We start from the raw sequence: 26,921 nt of genomic DNA on the forward strand, positions 1-26,921 counted from the left end.
TTCAGTATATTTTAATGTTAATTCATTGTTTTCTCTCATTGAATATATCATAAATGTTACAATAAAAGGTAGAAATGTTGTTCCTTGGTGTAATTCAGATTGCTTTATTAAACGTTATCATTCCTTGCAGGTAACATGCAGGCATATATAGTGTATGTTGGAGATCTGGAGGGGGTCTGGGAACATTTCATGAAAATCGACAATATCTAAAAATGTTTGACACAATCGTTTTCTGGGTTCCCAATTATTTTCACGTAAACAAAAATTTTGTCAATATGCTGGAACTATAAACAACTACTAGTATCATAAGAGTGGGAGGTTTAACTAGCCATACAACCAGGTTTAACCCACTATTTTTTTTTATTTTGAAAATGCCTTTTCCAAGTCCGGAATATGACTTGTTTCCCATTCGTTCACTTGATTGCTATAGTTGAGCATTTAGTTCGGTCTGGTTTTATTGACATTTTTTAATAATTTAATTTTGGATGTAACGCGTCTTCTGATTGGCTGACGTTGTTTTCTTTATCAGCGCATAGACATAATTTTGTCATGTGACCATGACGTCATCAACGTTTTTTCATGGTTTACTCAGCTTTAACATGGAATTTAGAATTAAATTATAAGAAATGACTGTAATATTTTTTCTGTCTATTCGAAATAACATAAAAAATGTGGTGCACACTTTAAAATAACCCGCTACGCGAGTTATTCAGTGTGCACCACATTTTTGATTTTATTTCTTCATAGACAGAAAAAAGATTACAGTCATTCCTTAAATCAACCTTGGAGTTCGGTATTTTTGTTAATACTTTGCTTTCTTCTAGATATTGTTTCAGAATACTATACAGCTATCCGAGGGTGTATGTACCCTTCAAGATTGAACTCTTTACTGTAATGCAAAAGCGTACATTACATTGCGGTTAGAAGGTGAATACCATTCTGCCACTATTAATATACAAATTATTTACAAAAAAGTAGAAGACGTAACATCAGCGGTCATAATTTGTCTCAGTAGGAAACATCTGTAAACGACAGTAGCAATGAATAAAAGATGTTAAGTATGCTTCAGAGAAGCAGCATCTGGTGCAGTAAGAATTGTCATTTTGAAATAACAACAATGAAATAAACGAATTAGTAAATTACATCTGTGTATAACTCAAGAGTAGCGATGTACAGCAAATATATAAAGTTCCCCCAGCTTAATCTTTACTTAACACAGTTATGCGGATTTATACATGTACACAAATGTGAAGATTTCAATCGAAAAGAACAGTTTTCATGTTTTCATAATATGTACATTACAAACATTAGAAACAATCAGATCTCTCTCGTTAACATTTTTGTCCAAATGATTTCATCAAAACTTGGTAGATGGTTCAGATAAGTCCGATTCGTATCCTTTATTCTCAAGGCCATTTGTGATTGGCTGATTAAAATAAGGTTTCTTCTCAGCGTCGACAACATAAGCGGCCTGTGGGTAAGCATGTGTGATTGGTTTAGCATATCTTCCAGTTTTGTTTTCATCCAGAGCTGGTCCCCAGTTGGGTCTTGGGGAACACATCTAAAAGAGAAAAGTAGACAATCGGTACTTCACATTGAATGTGGTAATGTTGTGCACATAAGGTCATCATAAAATCGTTCTAAGAAAATAGTTAAAGGTTATTTCTTTGCCTTATATTTAAAACATGGCATCTTCAGTCTGTTTTAAAACGCTAGAACGAAATTATAGGTAATTTCATTGTTGGTATCCCAACATAGAAAAATCAATCACAACGTTTTGGTGTACGCTATTGATAATTTTACCTATAATATATTGGGTTCTGAAATGAGAATAGAACTAAGTCTTACTACACAAATATTCATAATCATAAATATCCATGGTAAACATAGAGAGTTATTTTTTAAGGACTTTTTTAAAAGTGACAAGATCACGAAAACTCCGAAATTGTCGATATTATCAAATATGTATAATACCATTTTGAGTGGTTGTTAAATAACTTGTGATTTTGTTGCAAAGTGGTGTATTGATAATATACTTGTAGATGGTACGGTGGTATCTTCAATGACTCTAGAAATATACAGTTTATTCAGTGTATGTTTACTTGTTTTTGTTTAAATGTCTTTTTGATCGAGTTAAGCTATTTCAATTGATATTTTATAGTGTGTCTTTTTATGTTGTAATGTTAAACTACTGTCTCAGGTTAGGGTGAAGGTTGGCGCCTGTTAAAACGTTTAAACCCGCTGCATTTTTATGCACCTTTCCTAAGTCAGGAGCCTGTTGTTCAGTGGTTGTCGTTTGTTGGACAGGTGTAGTTCATAAGTGTTTCTCGTTTCTCGTTTTTTATATAGATTAGACCGTTGGTTTTCCTGTTTGAATTGTTTTACACTAGTCATTTTGGGGCCCTTTATAGCTTGCTGTTCGGTGTGAGCCAAGGCTCCGTGTTGAAGGCCGTACTTAGACCTATAATTGTTGACTTTTTATATATTGTGACTTGGATGGAGAGTTACCTCATTGGCACTCATACCACATCTTCTTATTTATATTATCTGAATTTCGGAATACGTTTGTCCATTTTTTAACTTAATATTCTCGATATTCGTTGTTTTTCATTTTTGTTTAACATACAATTCTTATATTTAATTTGCATATTTATACAAATACTTGAATAATGTTGATTTGTTATAATTGCTCCCTGTTAATGAAACTACTTTCGTTACCAATGTTAACACTATGTCGATTACATTGTTCTAAGAAGTGTGATATCTAAAAAGAACATACATAACTTTGGGTTGAGAATGACAAGGATTAAACACATTTTTGTCAAGAGGTTATTGATGTGTAACCCATGCCGCTGACTCAACAAACTTAGTCCGGGTTGTGAGTTAATCGACAAGATTACACATCAATAATAACCAGTAGAAAAATGAGTTTAATTATTCAATGTACAAGCTTACCCCTCTATTGTCTTTGAACAACAGATGATATATAAACCATCCAGGAATGAAAACCAAGGGACAAAGAACAATTAACCAGCCCAATGCATTAGCCCAATCTGGGTACATATATGACCCCATTGCTGTAGGTTCATACTGGATAGCTTTTAGTACAATCACAACCTACAAAACAAGAAAAAAATCAATATTTTCATACAAAAAAAATCGCATCTAGGAGGGTATGCATGGGTGCGGAGGTGGGTCATTTCTGTTTCTTTAAGTTTTAAGGCAACTTTTCTCTTTTCTTTATTATTCGTCCATTATTCTCCGTTTTAGATTTTAGCACTCCATTATTTTCTTTTCTTTATTTGTAGGCCTATTTTTCTGTATTCTTTAATTTTTGGTCTATTTTTCTCTATTCTTTATTTTTTTGTCTGTTCCCAATCCAGACCCTCTTTTTTTATTATTATTATTATTATTATTACAATTTTTCTATAGCGCTAAATCTAAAACAATATTACTCAAAGCGCTTTACATCACATGTTAAACGAAATATACACACAGACAGTGATAAAAATATAAAACATGAACACACAAAATAAATATTTAAGTGTTAAAACTTTTCTAGATAAAAGGATTAATAATGTGGAAATTTTTACAAAAAAGTGGAATATATATATCAATGAATCAAAATAAAATTATACTGAATAAAGTTGGTAAAATAAATAGCCAAAAAAGTCTAAAATAAGATTGCTATTAAAAATTATCAAATATAAGTTAAAAATTTGAAAACGTATTCAAAAGATGAAAAAGGAATATTACCATGTAAAAATATAATTACTGAAATGAAAAATATGTGTGCTACTAAAAACATACAATGTACATATTATAAATGAAACATATCTCCAGTTAAAAGAAAGGTTCGATAAATCAAAAGCAGGCTAACGTCTATGGCACAATGTATCACACAAACGAATTTAAGGGATTAAAAATGCTTGTCGAAAAAAGTGAGTTTTTAAGTTCTTTTTGAATACAGGCACCGACTTTGCATTTTGAAGTTTTTTTGGTAATGCATTCCAAAGGATGGCCGCTGCTTGATCAAATCTTCTATTGCCGTAGGTTTTGGTTCGCACAATAGGAGTTACGAGTGTTAAGTTGTTTTCAGACCTTAATGATCTTGATGGCCTGTATAAATTTACAAGTTCACTAAGATATAATGGCGCTTCATGTTTCACGGACTTGAATACATATAATAATATTTTGTATTGCACCCTGTATTGCATAGGCAGCCAGTGAAGAGACTCAAGTGTCGAAGTAATGTGTTCGTATTTCTTTTTTCTTGTAACCACTCGCACAGCAGTGTTCTGAACCCTTTGTAGTCTCTGAATCATGTAAGCTGGTAGTCCATAGAGTAAAGCGTTGCCATAATCCAATCTAGAAATAATTAACGAATTGACCAGAGTTTTACATGCATCCTCGTTGATGTACGGACGTATGCGGCCTATATTTCGTATTTGATAAAAACATGATCTCGAAACTGAACTGACTTGGTTTATAACTGAATCCTCATATAGACTGATTTTATGATGAACAGACTTCATTTAAACCATTACTTCCTAAATTTAAAAAAAACCTGGTCGCTTTAGAATTTTTAATGCCATAGTATTCATTAGCTTATACGCCTTTGGGGTTTGCTCATTGTTGAGGGCCATATAACTGTATACATCTTGGCCCTTTGGTTTCTGTTAGTTCTCCTAATCGTTACTTTAATTAAGTTGTTGTACATTATATAAAACATTGCTTTATTTTCGACAATAAATGTCTTCAGTAATGCTCGAGACCATCATATATAAAAATCAAAAACCTATTAAAAATGAAAAGCTTATAAACCAAAAAGGACGAACAAGTATAGCCAAAGTCGGGCAAGGATTCAGTCATAAACCAAAAAGGACGAACAAGTAAAAGGACGAACAAGTATAGCCAAAGTTGGGCAAGGATTCAGTTATAAACCAAAAAGGACGAATAAGTATAGCCAAAGTCGGGCAAGGATTCAGTTATAACCCAAAAAGGACGAACAAGTAAAAGGACGAACAAGTATAGCCAAAGTCGGGCAAGGATTCAGTTATAAACCAAAAATGACGAACAAGTATAGCCAAAGTCGGGCAAGGATTCAGTTATAAACCAAAAAGGACGAACAAGTATAGCCAAAGTCGGGCAAGGATTCAGTTATAAACCAAAAAGGACGAACAAGTAAAGCCAAAGTCGGGCAAGGATACAGAGCTTTCTATTAGGGAGATATATATATAATTCCTCAATTTAATTTAAAATAAGTTTAAAATTTTCTAGTATTTATTTTTTACTAGTACACTTCGACTGCTTACCTAGTACTTTAAAAATTGTAGAAAATTAAGAAATGATATAATGTTATGTACAATCATTAATTAATCTAATGGTATGCACCCTTTATTTGCTACTTTTTTATTCGAACTTTGAGCTGTATTCGGTCAATGATTTAAATAAGTATCAATGGTTTAAATTTTGATAGTGACTTAGTGTTAGGCAAGATGCATGTACCAATTCTCTTTTGCATGAAGCAGCATCAACTGTTACCTTTCTTAATCACCTAAGTTCCAAACCGTGTTTAATGGGGTTCGTGTTGCTAATGTTTTAATTTCTTGTGGAAAATTGTTTGTCTTTTCAACTGTTTCCCCTGGATATGGTGTTGAGTTTATTTCTTGCCCTTCGGCTTTTGAATTTTTATCTTTTTTTCTATCAAAGATAATTCAGTTTATTTCAAGACTATTACAGGAAAGCCCGATGAATCTTAACCAATGAAACCTTTGAAGAGAAAGAAAACAATATCAATTGGTTTATAACCACAAACCCTCATCACAGTCTTCAGCTACAAGACACAGAATTAAGAACAGAATTTCCAAACTGAAACATTAACATTGACATTCTAGATAAAGCTAGTGTTCGTTTATGATGAATAGCCTATAAAAAAAAACCATACTGCAAGATAGTAACATTGGCACCAGATGCGCATTTCGATAATGTATGTCTTTTCAGTGATGCCCTATGTCACAATATTTGAAAATTAAAAAACCTAATACACACTTTGAAGAACTGATATAACCGAAAAGGACCAAGCAATATAGTCAAACACAGTCTATACATGATGGAGATACATTCCTTAATCTAAAATGATTTTCCCTAATTTATAAGAGAAAATTTCAATAAAACAATAATCGTATTTTCATGCCAGTATAAAAGTGTTGAGGTACGGGGATGGTTATATTCTCGGGGACTAACACTCAAATGCTAAATTTTCTTACTGCAGTTTTTGTACCAAGAACAAATGCTGTTACACTGATAATTTAAAGAAATGATTTTAATCTTGAAAACGTAACAATAGCGCTATTGCGGAATGTTCATAACACTTAAGCGTTTTACATGTATTTGGAAGGGAGATAATTTTTGTCACCAGGTTTCTCATTTTTTTGTTTATGTTGAGATTTCACCTGTTCCATTGGTACTCTTCTAGATTTTTTTCCCGCTTATGTTTAAAGTGAGGTGTCAATTCTGGCATTGGCACTCTACTAAATTTTACGCTACAAACAGCTAATGCTACAGTTGAAACGTCACTAGTTTCTTCAATTCTTTTCTATAATAACCTTAGGTTACTACTGTTCTTCGGTATGATTCTATTGTTTACTGTACTTGCCACTAACACTACACGTGAGATAGCACATGTCCCTCGATACATTTCTATTCCTATACATAACTTACCGCTAATGCTACGGGTGAGATGACGCACCACGTTGGGGCAAAGAAGAAGAATGTTACTTTAACTGGTAGTGAATTTCCCATCATCATTTCAATGTCTTTTCTAAATCTGAAAAACCCTGAAAAATAATAGAGAAACTTGTTTTAACTCGATATATATCGATGCCTCAAAGTCATCACTTTTTGTCAGTTTTCAGATCAAATAATTCTTAGTTGCGATTTTTAAGCTATTACACCAAACATTTACCAATAGTTATGGATGCTCTAATTAGCTAAGTTGTTGCAGGGAGCATACTTTGAATCTCTTTCCAAATCATGGGCCCCTCTTTGATCTTTTATTCATATTAATGGTCGCAAATCAAATCTGTGCCTATACTTTGTGTTTGACATTTCTTCTTTGTATTGTTAATATAAAAATAAGAAGATGTGGTTTGATTGCCAATGAGACAACTATCCAACACAGTTAAAATGAAGTGTACTGAGTAGGCAATTATATGCCTGTATGCGTCGACATTTGTATTGTTAACTTACCATATATGTAGGACATTTTAAATGTGTTCCTTATACTGTATGCGTCGACATTTGTATTGTTAACTTACCATATATGTAAGACATTTAAATATGTTCCGTATACTATACGCGTCGACATTTGTATTGATAACTTACCATACACTACAAAAGTCTAAAAGTCTGAAAAGACCAGTTTTTGTCTTAATTTGCATGAACTTTTACTCGACATTCTCTAAAAGTATGACTTGTGTCTTAATTTTTCTTGACAAATTCTCATTTATATTAAATTTGTATGAAATTTACTCGACATATTCTCGACATTCTGAATATGGTCTTAAAATTTCTTGACAAATTCTTGACATTTGAATACTGTCTTGAAATTTCTCGACATATTCTCGACATTCTTATTTTTTCTCAGTATGGCTTGACATATTCTGAACATTTTGAATCGTGTCTTAAATTTACTTGACAGTTCTGAGTTTTACAAATCATGACCAATATTCATGATATAACTTTAATCTTTATTTCTCTTTATATGATATACTGTTGTTTCAAGTCACACTTCTTGACAACAAAAATAAAAGTTGGGCATGTAAAATAATTGAAAATTTGGGTATATAAATATTTTTACAAATGCAAATATGGCTATGAAATCTAAAGTATAAAATAATTAAAATGTGGGTGTGTTGATATAAAACAATTTCAATGTGGGTTTTTAAATAATTACAAATTTTGATTCCTAAATCTTATAAATTAAATGATTCAAACCAATCATACTGTAGACATATTTCAAATGTAGGACAGAAAGTCACAGGACAAAAAGTCACGGACGAAAAGTCACAGGACAAAAAGTCACAATTGAGTTTTGAGATTATTTTTCTCTGAACAAGTAAACACTAATTTTAAAAATAAATTTTTTCTTGAACTATAATATATGAAGCAACTTTGTAATCAAAATTTATTCAATAAATATCAATGATGATCAAATAATTGTTATGATAACAAAATGTCAAAGTGGTTTGGCACTTAAATGGCTTCTTGGTGCCAAGAAATATATCATTTGCATGATTAAAATTTAATAATTTTTCATTTATCAAGGCTTATGAACAATTTCCTAAACTTAAAAATGAATAAATGTAAAAAAAGAAATTATTTGAAGATCTTTCTCTTATATATTCAAACAATTGTCAACAAATTATTTGTGACTTTTTGTCCTGTGACTTTTTGTCCTATTCAATTTGTGACTTTATGTCCTGTGACTTTTTGTCCTGTGACTTTCTGTCCGTTTATAATTACCCATATTTCATTCTACATTCATATTATTCAATGTTGATATGGTAAATAATTATTATACCAAAATGTGGTTTATATAAATAGCAAATTATGATGATATACAAATCATTCATTTAACGGAAGAAAAATTCATGTAATGTCATCTGTTGGAATATATTAAGTATTACACATGGACAGGATGTTCCCCATAAAATTAAGGTATTCAACACCCCAGAGTACACGCAACTGTCAAATAGAAGTTATCATTTTGCTTTACCTGTAATCAGCCATACAACTTATCAGTTGACTGACCATGCCACTACAATTTAAAAAGTTTGTTGATAGATGAAAATGAAAATCATCATTTTGATGAAAAAAAATTGAATTGAAATGGATTTTCTTCATCAAAATTATGAAGTTAATTATTTTAACATAAAAACAAATTGAATAATTCCCAAAGATTAAAAGAAAATTATTATCTACTCCAGGAATAATAAACAAAATGTATTTATAATGGGTCCCATCAATGATTTCTATAGAAATCATCGGTCTTATGAAATGGTTCTCAAACAGACATGCTTAATATAGATCTAAACATTTTTTTCTTTTCAGGAAGGAGTTATCACAAATATTATAATCAAGATGGGAACAAATTCTTTGACCTAAACGAAAGCCCCCTCCCCCCCCCCCCTCTTTTTTTAGCCACACAAACCCAAAAGATGAATTGTGGGGTCCAAAAGAGATACAAGACACTTATTTTAGTAAAGCAAATTTGACTGGCAGTTTTGCGAACGGCAAAAATCTAAATGCTGTTTGTCAATACCTTCGACTTATATTCCAAGTGAAAACAATTACTTAAATGTTTAATAAAAAATAAATCAAAATTAAACTACATGGGGGACTATTCAGTGTATTCCAACTTAGTTGCACCAAAAGGTATCTTACTATACCAAATTAATCCTTGATTCTTCAAAGTTAAGTTTAGCCATAATAAAAAGGAGTATATAACAGCAATAGAATGTCATAAACAGTGCAGAATAAGTCTGTTCACATTTCAGGCGAAATTTATACTGTTGAGATAGTGTCAAGATATATTTAAGACTGTCAAGAATGTGTCGAGACATATTCAGACATTATTTAGAATGTCAAGAATATGTCGAGACATATTCAGACATTATTAAGAATGTCAAGAATATGTCAAGACAGATCGAGACAAATTTAAGACAGTCAAGAATTGGTCGAGACTAATCCAGACTCTTATCAGATGATACAGGAAGTGTCGAGAAATTTTAAGACAATGTTCATACTGTCAAGACACTTGTCAAGAAAAATCAAGAACCTTATTAGACAAATTCATACTATGTCAAGAATTTTTAAAAATTATTCAGACAAATTAAGAATGTCGAGTAAAAATTCATGCAAATTCAGACAAAAAACTGGTCTTTTCAGACTTTTTGACTTTTGTAGTGATATATGTAGGACATTTAAATATGTTCCGTATACTGTATATATACGTCGACATTTGTATTGTTAACTTACCATATATGTAAGACATTAACGTAAGTTCGAAGAGACCTACGAATAACAAAGGGAAGCCACCCACGTACGTATCACACAGATTCAGCATGTATAATCCTCCCTGGAACAAATCAGAATCATTATAGTTATTACAGAAAGCAGATCGAAAGAAAAGCAAGGACAGACGAAGGCCGGAATAGGAAGTTATTTCACTCCGTCAGGCAAAATTAATCTTAGATGGATATGGCTACTAGTATTCTTTTAGGTTCTATTTGGTTATATAGCTCTTCAATTGTTTAGGTTCTTATACATCCCTGGCTTTTAAATATTCAGCTTTGAGCGTTCCTGATAAAGGTACATCTAGATAAGCGATTCGGACGCATGGAATCTATGGAGTGTTTTTTTTCCGCTTTTCATATGATATCAGCTAGCATAAATGTTATTGAGGCTACTACATGTATAACACATGTCTTAAAGTAGTCTTTGTTTAAAATACTTAATGAATAGAAATGGAATAACCGATGAAATTCGCCAATGTATTTAACAAAAGAATTGAAGCAGATAAAATTGTCTGTTTTTACGGAAACAAATAATCGAAGGCAAAAGTTATCAACATCTATACAAGAAGAGGATAATTTAATTACTAAAATATTTTCAATAACAAACAACTATATATAGATATGCATAGGTAATATTGCATGATGTAAATACACTGTGCAGTATGGGCTTTGCTCATTGTTGAAGGACGTACGGTGACCTATAGTTGTTAATTTCTGTGTCATTTGGTCTCTTGTGGAGAGTTGTCTCATTGGCAATCATACCACATCTTCTTTTTTATATAACTAGTGTGAAACAGGGTCAGTGCGGAAAATTCCAAATAAAGAAATTAAGTCAACACGAATTATATTTAACAATACAAATATGAATTTAATAACCTAACAAATACGTAACCTCGTAACTATTGGCAAACCTAACAAATACATAACCTTGTAACCATTGGCAAACCTAACAAATATATACCCTCGTAACCATTGGCAAACCAAACAAATACGTACCCTCGTAACCATTGGCAAACCTAACAAATACATACCCTCGTAACCATTGGCAAACCTAACAAATACATACCCTCGTAACCATTGGCATACCTAACAAATACGTACCTTCGTAACCATTGGCAAACCTAACAAATACATACCCTCGTAACCATTGGCAAACCTAACAAATACATACCCTCGTAACCATTGGCAAACCTAACAAATACATACCCTCGTAACCATTGGCAAACCTAGCAGAAAGAAGAAGGCGCAAATACCAAATCTGAACATATATAGCCGAATTTTAGGTTTCATTATATAATGCTTCATTTCGTCAACAAGACCTGTAATAACTGTTTCTGTGATTGAAAACTGAAAAGAAATAACATATATCAATATGTGTTTAACTTTCAATCTTAAACACCACATCATGCAAATTTATGGTCAATAATGTAGGGTTATGGCATGGACATTGGTGAATATTGTCCGGGTCTGGTCAATAATGTTGGGTTCTGGCATGACTGTTGGTGATTGCGCTCACCAGTGAAATAAGACATGACATTCAACATTGGACTCATTTCCTACTATGAATGATTCTCAAAATGGATATAACAGTTTTTTTCATTCGACATTCGTTTATAACTTATGTCGCACCTGCAATAGTATATGATTATTGATGTTCGTTATCTAAATTTCATATTGATGGTTTAGCTTTGAATTGATGACAAATATCACGAATTGATTTCTTAATAATTATAATCAAATATGTCTGCTGATGCTTCCTGTTACGTCTGGGAAATCTAAGTGTATTTCTTTTTTTTAATCAGGGTGAAAAATCAATTGGTACGTTTTTATATCCTATTCCTTCCTTTTTTGCGGAAATTAACGAACAACTACGGAAATGAACGAATATCAGTAATTAGTCTTACCAGTGAGCTAAATCCTAATGTCATCATCATAAAAAAGAACAAAATCGCCCATAATGGTGATACAGGCATTTGTGCGAGAGCCTCTGGGTATACGACGAATGCCAATCCTGGTCCTGTAAATGTAAAACAAAAATGTTCAGCTGGATATACAGTTGTTTTTATGTAATATACCAAATTGTAATAAGTACACAGTAAGAATTACATAATTATTCAATTATTTTCCTAAATAAATCTCTTATATCAAAAAAAATTGACAACGAATTATCCACGAATTACCATTCATATAAAATGAACAGGCAATGAATATTTACAATGAATATCTAAAATGAATGAAGATGAATTAAATTGAATTATCAATGAATTAACAACGAATCATCAATGCATTAATTAAGAAATAATTCATGGAAGCCATAGATTTGTTGGAAATTTACACATGGCCTGGGCCGTGATATTCGAATTTTATCCTGAGCGTAAGCGAGGGATAAAATTAACGAATATCACGGCCCAGGCCATGTGTAAATTTACAACAAATCTATGGCTTCCATGAATTATTTCGATTCTAACAGGACAAATACGGTCATTAAAAAACTGAAGCGAGGGTGGGTCTGCCGTGTGTGTCGCTATTCTTTTTTACTCCCTGTTTGATAAAGCTTAAACTTTCTAATAAATATGTAACTTGCAGCAAATATATCGCAAATAACTGCTAGAAAAAATGTGTTTAATTCTTTTAACTCTCAAACCCAACATTTGCCATTTGCAATTTACATGTTTTTCTCGTAAGCTACCGTCAAATTCAAAGTTGACATTTCGTAACTAAGGAGCCGCCATGTTGACTTGCTGAAATCAGTAAATATGTGAATAATGCAATAGAATAGAAAATAAAACAAACCCTACCTCAAAAATTCCTTTTAATGCAATATTATACGAACTTCCATGGTTCACGTAACGGAAAAAACCTTCAGCTTTAGCGTTTTCATTTGTATGACGTCATGTTTTGAAATGACTTAAATGCGCCAAAAGCATTAACGGACTTTCGCGGAATTTATATTTATTTTGATTTTGTAGATTTCTCTGAGCTATTGTGCATTTTTTTTGTTATGCATCCGAATAAGAATAGAAGTTCTGTAGTCTTTTTTCAATTGTAATTTTTAAAACAATAGAATCGGTATAGCGTTTGAAAATAAGTTCCGATACATGAGGATTTACGTAGGAGGTATTTTGTAACATCCATTATTATGTATATCTCTGAGTCTGCGCTAAGTATAGATATATCGAGTATTTTATCATGGTGTTGTTTACAAAGCGAAAGAAGCACGTCATATTAGAATAAAGAATTAACAACAAATTAACAACGAATGAACAATCATAGGCGGATCCAGGGGGGGGGGGGGGGGGGGGGGGCTGGGGGGCCCGGCCCCCCTTTCGTAAAAAAAATTTGATTGATTATATAGGGAATCACTGAAGCGTGACTGGAGCGCCCCCCCCCCCCCCCCCCCCCCCCCCCCCTTTACAAAAAGTTCTGGATCCGCCACTGAGTCAATGCAGTAACAATTAATTAACAATAGATATAGGAAGATATGGTATGAGTGCCAATGAGACAACTCTCCATCCAAGTTACAATTTATAAAAGTAAACCATTACGGCCTTCAACACGGAGCATTGGCTCACACCGAACAGCAAGCTATAAAGGGCCCCAAAAAATTACTAGTGTAAAACCATTGATAATGAATTAACAATGAATGAGCAATGAAATAACAATGAATGAGCAATAATATAACAATGAATGAGCAATGAATTAAGTTATATAGATACAATGGATAAGCGTGGATTCTTGAAAAAGAAACCATGAGCCCGGAGGGCGCGTGGTTTCTTTTTCAAGAATCCACGCTTATCCATTGTATCTTTAACTTAAACTATTGTGTTAATTTCTTTTCAAAATTAAAGCCTTTTCTTAATTAGAAGGTATTGTAAGTGAGTTTAAATAACCATGTTATCGTGTCCAACGATGCATTGATAAATCTCATGCAGATCACAATTAATTGGTTAACAAAAAACAAATATAACACTTCTACCTTTAAAGATCTTTATATTAACAGGCATCTGAATATTATCTGTTTTTACAGAATAAGACATATTCGAACTTATTTCTAATAAAATTGAGAATGGAAATGGGGAATGTGTCAAAGAGATAACAACCCGACCAAAGAGCATATATAAAGTATATATAATAAGTATGTTACCGAAATTTCTAGCACTCTAGGCACATCACGATTTTCTCGCATAGGAATTTGCGAGCAAACATTTGTAAAATTATGTAGTAAACCAGATGAAATCATACTATATTTATACAACAAAAATTGACAAATAGAATGTAATCATTTTTGTTTCAAACATGTGAAATAGCCAATAATAATCCAAAAAATAAACGGTAAAACTCGCTATTATGACAAAAATATCCACAAAAACATGCAAAATTAGAAAAAAAACAGAATTGGGACAACAGAGATAATACAGGGATTCGAACCTAAACCGACAAATCCCTATCTTTTAACTCGTTGATTTAAAGCATGCTAACCTCGCGGCTACAAACTTATACTATACGACTGCCCATTGTGTCGTAAAGGTACAACCCCTGTGTGTCCGATGTTCGATGTTCATTTATATATATAAAATAGACATCTAAGTTGTAACCCATTGGTAGCCGAGAGGTTTCGTCGATGTGTTGATGTCAGTCATTCATAACAGATTTCAAGGAAGGGTTCGATTCCCAGTGAAGGCATATACAAATTACAAAAATTAAAGGTAAGTTTTTAAATTAATTCCATTAGTGAACAGAAATCAGTAAATTAGCCAATTCAAACTTAATGAAATTAGACACACAAAGGAAACAATTGAATATAATTTGGTGGGTCCATTTCAGTGGCAGATTTAGGAAGCGTTGATTCTAGAAAAAGAATCCAGGTAAATGAATAGGCTGACGTCACCACAATGGTTTAACAATGAATTGACAATGAATTAACAATGAATGAGCAATGAAATAACAATGAATCAAAATGAATCAACACCAAATTAACAACGAGTAAACAATGAATGAAAAACGATTTGATAACAAATGAAAAATGCATTAACAATTAATTAATGTTGATTTAATCGGTACTTAAGAAAAATATGGAAAGGTGATCAATGCATTGAATACAAAACTTGTAAAATCGGCCCAAAAATTCAATCATTCGTTGCCTGTCAAACACATTAACAATCACGGAGTATTTTCGGGAGTTATAGGACAACAGTCAAATGTCTTTACTCTGTGTCGAGCTCTGACCTTCCCGCGTCTTGACAAGTAAAAGAAACATTTAGTGTATAAGTAAACTAAAGATCTGCTATCAACTATCTTATCTCCAGCCGCTACTTTATCCATTAAGTAAACTAAAGATCTGCTATCAAGACAATTATCTTACCTCCAGCCGCTACTTTATCCACTAAGTAAACTAAAGATCTGCTATCAAGACAACTATCTTACCTCCAGCCGCTACTTTATCCACTAAGTAAACTAAAGATCTGCTATCAAAAAACTATCTTGCCTCCAGCCGCTACTTTATCCATCAAGTAAACTAAAGATCTGCTATCAAGACAACTATCTTACCTCCAGTCGCTACTTTATCCATCAAGTAAACTAAAGATCTGCTATCAAGACAATTATCTTGCCTCCAGCCGCTACTTTATCCACTAAGTAAACTAAAGATCTGCTATCAAGACAACTATCTTACCTCCAGTCGCTACTTTATCCATCAAGTAAACTAAAGATCTGCTATCAAGACAACTATCTTACCTACAGCCGCTACTTTATCCACTAAGTAAACTAAAGATCTGCTATCAAGACAACTATCTTACCTCCAGCCGCTACTTTATCCATCAAGTAAACTAAAGATCTGCTATCAAGACAACTATCTTACCTCCAGTCGCTACTTTATCCATCAAGTAAACTAAAGATCTGCTATCAAAAAACTATCTTGCCTCCAGCCGCTACTTTATCCATCAAGTAAACTAAAGATCTGCTATCAAGACAACTATCTTACCTACAGCCGCTACTTTATCCACTAAGTAAACTAAAGATCTGCTATCAAGACAACTATCTTACCTCCAGTCGCTACTTTATCCATCAAGTAAACTAAAGATCTGCTATCAAAAAACTATCTTGCCTCCAGCCGCTACTTTATCCATCAAGTAAACTAAAGATCTGCTATCAAGACAACTATCTTACCTACAGCCGCTACTTTATCCATCAAGTAAACTAAAGATCTGCTATCAAGACAACTATCTTACCTCCAGCCGCTACTTTATCCATCAAGTAAACTAAAGATCTGCTATCAAGACAACTATCTTACCTACAGCCGCTACTTTATCCATCAAGTAAACTAAAGATCTGCTATCAAGACAACTATCTTACCTACAGCCGCTACTTTATCCACTAAGTAAACTAAAGATCTGCTATCAAGACAACTATCTCCAGCCGCTACTTTATCCACTAAGTAAACTAAAGATCTGCTATCAAGACAACTATCTTACCTACAGCCGCTACTTTATCCACTAAGTAAACTAAAGATCTGCTATCAAGACAACTATCTTACCTCCAGCCGCTACTTTATCCATCAAGTAAACTAAAGATCTGCTATCAAGACAACTATCTTACCTCCAGCCGCTACTTTATCCATCAAGTAAACTAAAGATCTGCTATCAAGACAACTATCTTACCTCCAGTCGCTACTTTATCCATCAAGTAAACTAAAGATCTGCTATCAAAAAACTATCTTGCCTCCAGCCGCTACTTTATCCATCAAGTAAACTAAAGATCTGCTATCAAGACAACTATCTTACCTACAGCCGCTACTTTATCCACTAAGTAAACTAAAGATCTGCTATCAAGACAACTATCTTACCTCCAGTCGCTACTTTATCCATCAAGTAAACTAAAGATCTGCTATCAAAAAACTATCTTGCCTCCAGCCGCTACTTTATCCATCAAGTAAACTAAAGATCTGCTATCAAGACAACTATCTTACCTACAGCCGCTACTTTATCCATCAAGTAAACTAAAGATCTGCTATCAAGACAACTATCTTACCTACAGCCGCTACTTTATCCATCAAGTAAACTAAAGATCTGCTATCAAGACAACTATCTTACCTACAGCCGCTACTTTATCCACTAAGTAAACTAAAGATCTGCTATCAAGACAACTATCTTACCTACAGCCGCTACTTTATCCACTAAGTAAACTAAAGATCTGCTATCAAGACAACTATCTTACCTACAGCCGCTACTTTATCCACTAAGTAAACTAAAGATCTGCTATCAAGACAACTATCTCCAGCCGCTACTTTATCCACTAAGTAAACTAAAGATCTGCTATCAAGACAACTATCTTACCTACAGCCGCTACTTTATCCACTAAGTAAACTAAAGATCTGCTATCAAGACAACTATCTCCAGCCACTACTTTATCCACTAAGTAAACTAAAGATTTGCTATCAAGTCAACTATATTACCTCCAGCCGCTACTTTATACACTAAGTCAAAATTTGCACATTTTCTTAAAGAAATAGACCGATTGTTTTCTGGTATTTCAAAATCCAAGATGGAGGAAGACACCCTATCTACCTTAAGACAACTATATTACCTCCAGCCGCTACTTTATCCACTGTAGTACCCTTCTTATGTGCCATAAAACCAAGGACAGCAAAAATGACAAAACCAGCGTAAAAACTTGTCAGACAGTTGATGAGAGGTACTAGGAAGGAATCCCTGAAATGATAAAATCCGTCACTGTATCAGTCTCAAGCTAATATAAATCACGAATCAGTCTCAATCTAATATCAGTCACCAAATCAGTCACTGAATCAGTCTCAAGGTCATGTTTTTCTCTGACTGTTTATGACGTCTTTACACGAATTCCATTGGCTGTTGGATGTGAACTGATTGATAATTTAGTCTTAGATGCATGATTTTTTTATTAGTTGTTATTGGCTTTGAACTAGCTGTCAGTAACTGCGAGTACTCTCAGATCTGTACTTAGTGTCTTTTTGTTGTTGGTATGTAATAGTTCCCGGCCATGTCCACTCTGTGCTTTTGTTAGATGTATGTCTATTTGTATCCATCTGATGAGTTAAGCCTTTTTCAACTGATTTTTATAGTTCGTTCTTATGTTGTAATGTTACACCACTGTCCCAGGTTAGGGGGAGGGCTGGGATCCCGCTAACAAGATTAACCCCGCCACATTCTGTATGTATGTGCCAGTCCCAAGTCAGGATCCTGTAATTCAGTGGTTGTCGTTTGTTGTTGTGTTACATATTTATTTTTCTTTCATTTTTTTTGTACATAAATTAGACCGTTAGTTTTCTCGTTTGAATTGTTTTTACATTTGTCATTTCGGAGCCTTTTATAGCTGACTATGCGGTATGGGCTTTGTTCATTGTTGAAGGCCGTACGGTGACCTGTATTTGTCAATTTCTGTGTCATTTGGTCTCTTGTGAAGAGTAGTCTCATTGGCAATCATACCACATCTTCTTTTTTTTATATCAAGCTAATATTAGTCATTGAATCAGTCTCAAGTTATTACCAGTCAATGAACCAGTCTCAAGCTGATACATGTACTAATCACTGAATCAGTCTCAAGCTAATTTTAGCCACTGAATCATTCTAAACCTAGTATCAGTCACTGAATCAGTCTCAAGCTAATATCAGTCACTAAACAAGTTTTCACTTGGTGAATTTCAGTTCCTATTATACTATATGTGTCTTTGAGTCCGTCGGCTCAAGAAAAATCCCAGTATCACATTGAATAATTTCTTAACCCCAAATTGTTTTATTTTGACTTAGTATGGATTCGCATGGCAGTAGATACAAGCATATCAGGAGACATCCAACGTTCGATTTTGTAACAACAAATGGAAGTTTTTATCAGTTCTTTTTGTTGTTTTTATAAAGGGACGAACACCACTACTAACCGTGTATTAAAATAAACCACGCCTACTAACGCCATATTAAATATACAGGGTCTCCACGCGGTCGCATTTAACCAATGATATTTCTTAGAAATGTGTAGGAGGTAAGATAATGAACAATACACGATACCTCAGAATATTGTTGCTGAATTTGTTGTAACTGGCCATAGCAATAAGTCCGCCTGAGCATGCGCTAAGTGAATAAAAAATCTGAACAGCAGCATCACTCCATACCTGTAATATACGATGACACATCAAATGTCGATTTATGGAATTTTTTGTAAAATTATAATTTAATTTTGTAATTTGAAAAAAAAAAACAGAACCATTAGAACACCAGAAAAATGATTTTTCATAGCTTCAGACACAATAAAATTTCTATAATGTATAACGAATCAAGATATATGATATATTAAGAATAAAAACAGAAAAAAAACCACAGAAAATCACGAAAAACACGACTCAACAGAAGCGAACACTGGGTCATAAAAGGTTGTTCGAGAAGAACGCCTTATTCTTGCTCTCCCTGAGACTCTATACCATAACACCTTAATTCGTGTGGTATTTAAAAGTGTTAAAATGCTTCAAGTAATTACAATCTGGTAGTTTTAAGCCAAATTGTGGTTTTCATATTCATGTTTATAAAATAAAGACTTACTTCCCTTAGATCAAATAAATATATCTGACATATGTAAAATGAGTAACATTGACGATGATGTCATAACAGAAAGAGACAGATACACACCTTCATAGATATAAGGAGATGTGGTATGAGTGCCAATGAGACAACTCTCCATCCAAGTCACAATAGATATAAGAAGATGTGGTATGAGTGCCAATGAGACAACTCTCCATCCAAGTTACAATTTATAAAAGTAAACCATTATAGGTCATAGTACGGTCTTCAACACGGAGCCTTGGCTCACACCGAACAGTAAGCTATAAAGGGCCCCAAAAAATTACTAGTGTAAAACCATTCAAACGGGAAAACCAACGGTCTAATCTATATAAAAAACGAGAAACGAGAAACACTTATGAACCACATCAACAAACGACAACTACTGAACATCAGATTCCTGACTTAGGACAGGTGCAAACAAATGCAGCGGGTTTAAACGTTTTAATGGTACCAAACCTTCACCCTTTTTCTGAAACAATAGTGTAACATCACAACATAGAAAGACACATATATAGAGGGAGCTCAGAGGCTGTGTAAAAAATGTCTACTCTACATTTGATGGAAATGAACAACACTTTATTATTAAAATTTCAGAGTAGAGATATTTTTTCAAAAACATAAACAAAGTGTGGCTCAAACATTCAGCACTCTCTAATGGGGTTAAATTTTTGTGGTTTTTCACCAATCTGTTTACTGAAATATCTAAGTAACCATAGTTAATTTTTTTTGGATGTAATACAAAATGTGAATAAGCATACAGCTAGAATGGTTATTGCAACTGGTTTTATGGTTCTCGTTCTGTTTTGAATAATATGTTGGTGATTTATATGAGATATAACGAGAATGTCAGGCAAATATGAACAGTTTATATTTCATTTCTTTGTGCCATTGTGTTAGTTTACGCAGTTTGTTTATCAGCGAACTGGCTCATCATATAATATTGAGTCTAGACAATAAATGACTTAAGTATAAAACGAAAGCAATAATCATGATAATTTAAGATTGTGCTTCTGATATCTTAGACTTAATACTTTCAAAAATTTAATAACAAAAAGGTTTGCATAATATTTTGTCAAATCTTGAAAAATAAAGTAGCAAATGGCGAATTATATCATTGTTTTGTTCTTCAGAATTTTCATTAATGGAGTTTAGTATTTATAACTTTCTCCCAAACTCTGCATGCATCTACACCGGTTCTTACAAGTTTGATACACATTGATAAACAATAAGGTGATTGGCTGAATTGATAGGACAAATAGAGACCCCTCTTTAATTATAACCAATAGTTACATGTTATTACATTGTCATGGATGTCTCTAAAAGTAGCATTTTTTCTTTAAAAAATCCTTGTACCAAGTCAGGAATATGACAGTTGTTTTCCATTCGTTCCTTTGACTGATAACGTTTGATTTTGTAAGTTTTTCCTTTTGAATTTACCTTGGAGTTAGGTATTTTTGTTATACTATTTTCGCAACTTTAATTTGTTATAACGACTGAACGGTTTTCGTTAAGATTACTTTGGTTTTCATTTAAAGTCTTACTATTGCTATAGAATTTAAACAAAATATCCTTGTAAATATCTGTTAAATGTTAAACTTCTATCCCATGTGGGTATGCTCCGATGTAAAACGGAGGATCATAGCTGCACAGAATAGAACAGAACAGACTCTTGATTACTCACATCAGCCTGGGTAAGTTTACTCCAGTCCGGTGTTAGGTAGAATTTGATTCCTTCTTGATATCCCTCTAGCGTTAATCCACGGACCAACAGAATGGTTAACAGGATATAAGGAAACGTTGCAGTAAAATATACAACCTACAAAACACATTAAAATATACAACCTACAAAACACATTGAAATATACAACCTACAAAACAAGGTTAATTGTTTAATGATTCAGAAATAATGGTGACATTTAGGAAAGAATGAAAATATATCGTCTCAAAATGAAAAAAAGACTGTTTTAAAAGATGCAATCTTCAGTTGGTAGTTATGTGACCTCGTGAACACAAAACACTAGTTAAAAGTTGTCTGACCTCGTAAACACAAAAAATCAGTTGAAAGTTGTCTGACCTCGTGAACACAAAACATCAGTTGAAAGTTGTCTGACCTCGTGAACACAAAACATCAGTTGAAAGTTGGCTGACCTCGTGAACACAAAACATCAGTTGAAAGTTGGCTGACCTCGTGAACACAAAACATCAGTTGAAAGTTGTCTGACCTCGTGAACACAAAACATCAGTTGAAAGTTGTCTGACCTCGTGAACACAAAACACTAGTTGAAAGTTGTCTGACCTCGTGAACACAAAACACGAGTTGAAAGTTGTCTGACCTCGTGAACTCAAAACATCAGTTGAAAGTTGTCTGACCTCGTGAACACAAAACACTAGTTGAAAGTTGTCTGACCTCGTGAACACAAAACACTAGGTGAAAGTTGTCTGATCTCGTGAACACATATTTGTTTTTCGTTCATTTTTTGTACATAAATTAGGCCGTTAGTTTTCTCGTTTGAATTGTTTTACATTGTCATTTCGGGGCCTTTATAGCTGACTGTGCGGTATGGGCTTTGCTCATTGTTGAAGGCCGTACGGTGACCTATAGTTGTTAATTTCTGTGTTATTTGGTCTCTTGTGGGGAGTTGTCTCATTGGCAATCATACCACATCTTCTTTTTTTATAATAAAAAAAGGCAAGACCGAATAGAGTGAAAAAATAAAAAGGCAGGACAGAGATTTCAACAAATAAAAATGCAGGACAAAATTTTTCATCCTAGAATGTGTTGCCTATATAAAGGGTTATGATTTGGACACGCATATATTAGAATAACGTCACGTCATTAGTCTAATATGAATGAAAGAATAGTGTTAACCAATCATAACAATTTGTGTACGATTTAAAGAATGCACAAAATATTTAAAGAATGCACAAAATATTTAAAGAATGCACTAGTTTCTGAAACGCATTCTTTATGTGCCTAAGTTAGGAGGTTGTAATTCAGTGGATCTTCTTTTTTATTTGTTTCTCGTTTATGATTTTTAGGTATAAATTAGGTTGTTCGTTCTCTCTTTAGAATTGCTACATCATTTGTCATACCCGGTCCTTGTACAGCTTACTTTACGGTGTTTGTTTTGCTCTTTGTTGAAGGACGTTCAGATTTCTATTGTTGATAGCACCCTTGTCCCTTGATCTCTGGTGTAGGTTTGTCTCGTTGGAAATCGTACCATGTTTACTTATTTTTATAATCAATGAAATACCTTTCCAAGAAATTCAATTCTCTTTGAGAGGACAATAAATAATATTGCCCACAAATCTAAGTTACAAAGAGCTAGTTCCTACCTTTCCAAGAGATTTAATTCCCTTTAAGAGGACAATAAATACTATTGCCCACATAGCTAGGTTACAAAAAGATTTAATTCTCTTTGAGATTAAAAATAAATACTAATGCCTTCATAGCTAGGTTACAAAGGACTAGTTCCTACCTTTCCAAGAGATTCAGTTCCCTTTGAGTGGACAATACATACTATTGCCCACATAGCTAGGTTACAAAGGGCTAGTTCCTACCTTTCCAAGAGATTCAGTTTCCTTTGAGAGGTCAATAAATACTCTTGTCCACACAGCTGAGTAACAAGGGCTAGTTCCTACATTTTCAAGAGATTTAATTCCCTTTGAAATGAAAAATAAATACTATTGCCCACATAGCTAGGTTACAAAGGGCTAGTTCCTACCTTTCCAAGAGATTTAATTCCCTTTGAGAGGACAATAAATACTATTGCCCACATAGCTAAGTTATAAAGAGCTAGTTCCTACCTTTCCAAGAGATTTAATTCCCTTTGAGAGAACAATAAATACTACTGCCCACAAATCTAAGTTACAAAGAGCTAGTTTCTACATTTCCAAGAGATTTAATTCCCTTTGAGAGGACAATAAATACTATTGCACACACAGCTAAGTTATAAAGAGCTAGTTCCTACCTTTCCAAGAGATTTAATTCCCTTTGAGAGAACAATAAATACTACTGCCCACAAATCTAAGTTACAAATAGCTAGTTTCTACTTTTCCAAGAGATTTAATTCCCTTTGAGAGAACAATAAATACTATTGCCCACATAGCTAGGTTACAAAGGGCTAGTTCCTACCGTTCCAAGAGATTTAATTCCCTTTTAGAGAACAATAAATACTTTTGCTCACGTAGCTAGGTTACAAAGAGCTAGTTCCTACCTTTCCAAGAGATTTAATTCCCTTTGAGAGGACAATAAATACTATTGCCCACACAGCTAAGTTACAAAGGGCTAGTTCCCATTTTATTCCTTCCGGGTATTCCAAACCTCCGGAAATTTCCAGGACTTTATTGCTGCAAATGTAAATCCCGAAAAATGTAGTCAAATCCAATACAGCTGGTGTATTTATGTCAACACGCAAATTTTACACAAAAACAATTTTTCTTTTCAATAAGGCAAATTTGCGAGATGTTGGCTTTCCTTATAATTGCAACAAATGCGACATTTTACTTACACGATATCAGACAGAAAATATTTTTTTTTTTACAAGCTGCGAAGAACAAAATAATTTCAATGCTACCATATTTTGAATTAATTTTTATTGTCAATGATGTGTACAAATAAAGTAATATTTGTTAAGAAATTTCATACACGTTTTGTGAACTGTTTGACATAATTGGAAAACACATAAACACTGTCTTTGCTTAAGCTTTTTACTGGCATATTTTAATGACTACATGATATCGTCTTATACAAAGCACTGATACAAAGTTTATATACAAACACTTCAAAATATATTATGGACGAATAATCTGATATCATTGAGAAATTTATTTTAAACTAATTTTGTGTCTTCATTGGCATTATGACAAAGAGGACAGTACTTAATTAATGTTAAGTTGGAGTATATAAATTCGTCAGTAAAATATCAAGCTGGGTAATTAGTAAAAATTTGTATCACCCCGTGAAAGAAGGTTTGTGTCAAAATACTGATTACTTGTACGAAAACCATGTACAAATTATAATTCATAAAAAATTACAACTTTTACATAACATAAACATATTCAAATTATAAAAGAATTGATAGAATGACTGATTGACAGATAATAATATTAAAGTTTATTGAACTCAACAAATTCGGTATATAACATCAGTGGATTTAATTTCTGGTGAATGTGCCAACCGATCAGTTGTCCGTGCAGTGGTATTTGTCTAAGGTTAGCACGTGTACAAAACAGAGTTAAAATTCCTCATGCAAAACCTGACATTATAGAAATATAAGACAAACATTTTAAATTTTGTTATCCCATGTTATATTAAAGGTTTCGGAATACATCTTATCTCCTTTTGTTCCTATATATATATATATATATATTCAAACTAAATACTGTCTTTCATTTTATTACAGTGGGCGCCATTAGTGAAGCAGGAACTGTTGATCCTTCCGGTTCAATCCTGCTTTTGTTGGAAATTGTGATGCCAGATCTTAAATTTCTGTGTGTTTTTGTTGACTTTGATTTCTTTTTGTCGTTCTTATTTTGACCATGGCGTGTGTTATTTTCGACGGTTGGGTGTTTTAATGTTCCCATTGTTTCATCTCCCCCTTTTTTATTTAACGCAATCATACTTAAAATATTCGTCACTGGCCGAAACCGTCTTGTTATCGCTGTAGGTAAAGTTTGCTGAAATTGTAATAAATAAGGTGATTAAAAACTATGCTTAAATAAGGCTAATCAATGGTTGAGAAACAGAAAATGGACAAAAATGATGGAATAGGAAATATAATTCGTCAGAGCTACAATATATACTACTTAACTGTGTTCTTGGTACATGAAATTTATGTGTGATTGTTTTATTGGTGAACCTTGAACTGTTTATTAGATATTGTCCCTAAAGAAACAGAAATGTGTTAGTCATTCTTTTAATGCCTCAAGTTTAGAACAAGAATTGTAACGTTTCAGTACCTAACGTAAAAAAGTATAACAAAAGTACCGAACTCCAAGGTAAATTAAAATAAAAAAGGAAAGTCCATAAAAACTGAGGAAATCAAACTTTATTAACCAACAGGACGACCAAAAAAATGACTGTCACATTCCTGACTTGGTACATGCATTATACGAAGAAAATGGCGCGTTAACCTGGTTTTATAGTAAGGTAGAAGGTAATATTGAATCCATGTTTTTTTTTATAAGACTCTTGTAATGTCGGGGCATTTAATATACTTACGGAATGGGTTTTTGTTTTTATATCAAAATCATTTGGACTAGTTATTATGATGGATAGTTGTCTCATTGGCGACTATATATATACTGCATCTCTGTTTTGTTTTTTTGTTTTTTATTGCATAGATAGATTGATTTTTGTTTGCCTAACGTCCATTGGCGAACATTACATGCATGTACAGGACGATATACATATTACAAAGATTAAATGTACAATTGAAAAAGTTTTAAGATTAGCATGACCTTATTTTTGTAATAAAGAAAGACTGCATGCTGTTTAGTTGGTGAGTATTTGTAATAAAGAAAGACTGCATGCTGTTTAGTTGGTGAGTATTTGAACCGTATTTGTTTCACTCACAGTCCAGAAAAAGAGGGAGCAGTTATCGAGAGGGATAAAAAAAAATCATAAGTCGTAAGATAAAACTCAATGACCAAATAGAAAAATGAGTAACAGATAAATAAAGATCCAGCAACACAAACACGCCAAACAAAAAAGAAACCGGGGACAATTATTTGAATATGAATGTATACATAAAATTCCATTGTAAATATATCGGGAATGGTTGATAAATTTCAGTGTATCAAAAACAATCACACCCCCCCCCCCCCCCCCCCCTCCTGCTCCTTTTAGACAGTGTAATCTGTGTTTATATATTAACTTAGACTGTTGGGTTGCTACTTACTTGGGGTTAACCCTACAACTCTTTGACCTGTAACGTGAATAGTATTTGATCTGATATAATTGATATACAACAGATTTTTGTATAGAAATGTTTTATTCATAGCCTATATTAAGGGATTCCTTGGTTTAATGGATACTCACCACAGTCTGGCCTCGAGGCATTCCGTGGATCCATAAGTGAGAAATTAAACGTTTGATAACCGTCCTGACAAGCACATGTATTCCATGAGTTATCACAATATTTCCAGGGAACTTCCGCCGCCATGGAAGCGAAGAAGAAGTATATACAGTATGCAATGATCACGGCATAATATATGGCGATCAGGGAAGATACTATTATCATGGCAAATCCAAGAC

At 33.3% G+C, this 26,921-nt stretch overlaps 1 protein-coding gene across 1 annotated transcript; it reads right to left on the minus strand.

Moving 5' to 3' along the window:
• Positions 1 to 26,921, minus strand: LOC127718551 (sodium- and chloride-dependent glycine transporter 2-like). The gene is made up of 12 exons (XM_052224624.1): positions 26,706 to 26,921; positions 25,288 to 25,342; positions 23,881 to 24,013; positions 21,345 to 21,479; positions 19,115 to 19,218; positions 17,661 to 17,785; positions 11,984 to 12,096; positions 11,286 to 11,426; positions 10,042 to 10,141; positions 6,724 to 6,839; positions 2,956 to 3,117; positions 1 to 1,561 (listed from the first exon to the last, which is right to left on the minus strand). Exons 1-12 carry the CDS (start codon positions 26,905 to 26,907, stop codon positions 1,358 to 1,360), a joined length of 1,590 nt encoding a protein of 529 aa, XP_052080584.1. The 5' UTR covers positions 26,908 to 26,921; the 3' UTR covers positions 1 to 1,357.

The sequence above is a fragment of the Mytilus californianus genome, unplaced genomic scaffold, assembly GCF_021869535.1.
Source record: "Mytilus californianus isolate M0D057914Y unplaced genomic scaffold, xbMytCali1.0.p SCAF_10, whole genome shotgun sequence".
NCBI classification, from domain to species: Eukaryota; Metazoa; Mollusca; class Bivalvia; order Mytilida; family Mytilidae; genus Mytilus; species Mytilus californianus.

Bases quoted from the DNA above. Each gene is read 5' to 3' on its own strand.
- LOC127718551 (XM_052224624.1), bottom strand. From the start codon at position 26,907: ATGATAATAGTATCTTCCCTGATCGCCATATATTATGCCGTGATCATT. The intron at 6,840-10,041 runs GTAAGTTAACAA...ATTATTTTTCAG, and splicing joins GTTAATGTCTTACATATATG to GGTTTTTCAGATTTAGAAAA. The intron at 1,562-2,955 runs GTAAGCTTGTAC...TTTCTCTTTTAG, and splicing joins TGTTCAAAGACAATAGAGGG to ATGTGTTCCCCAAGACCCAA.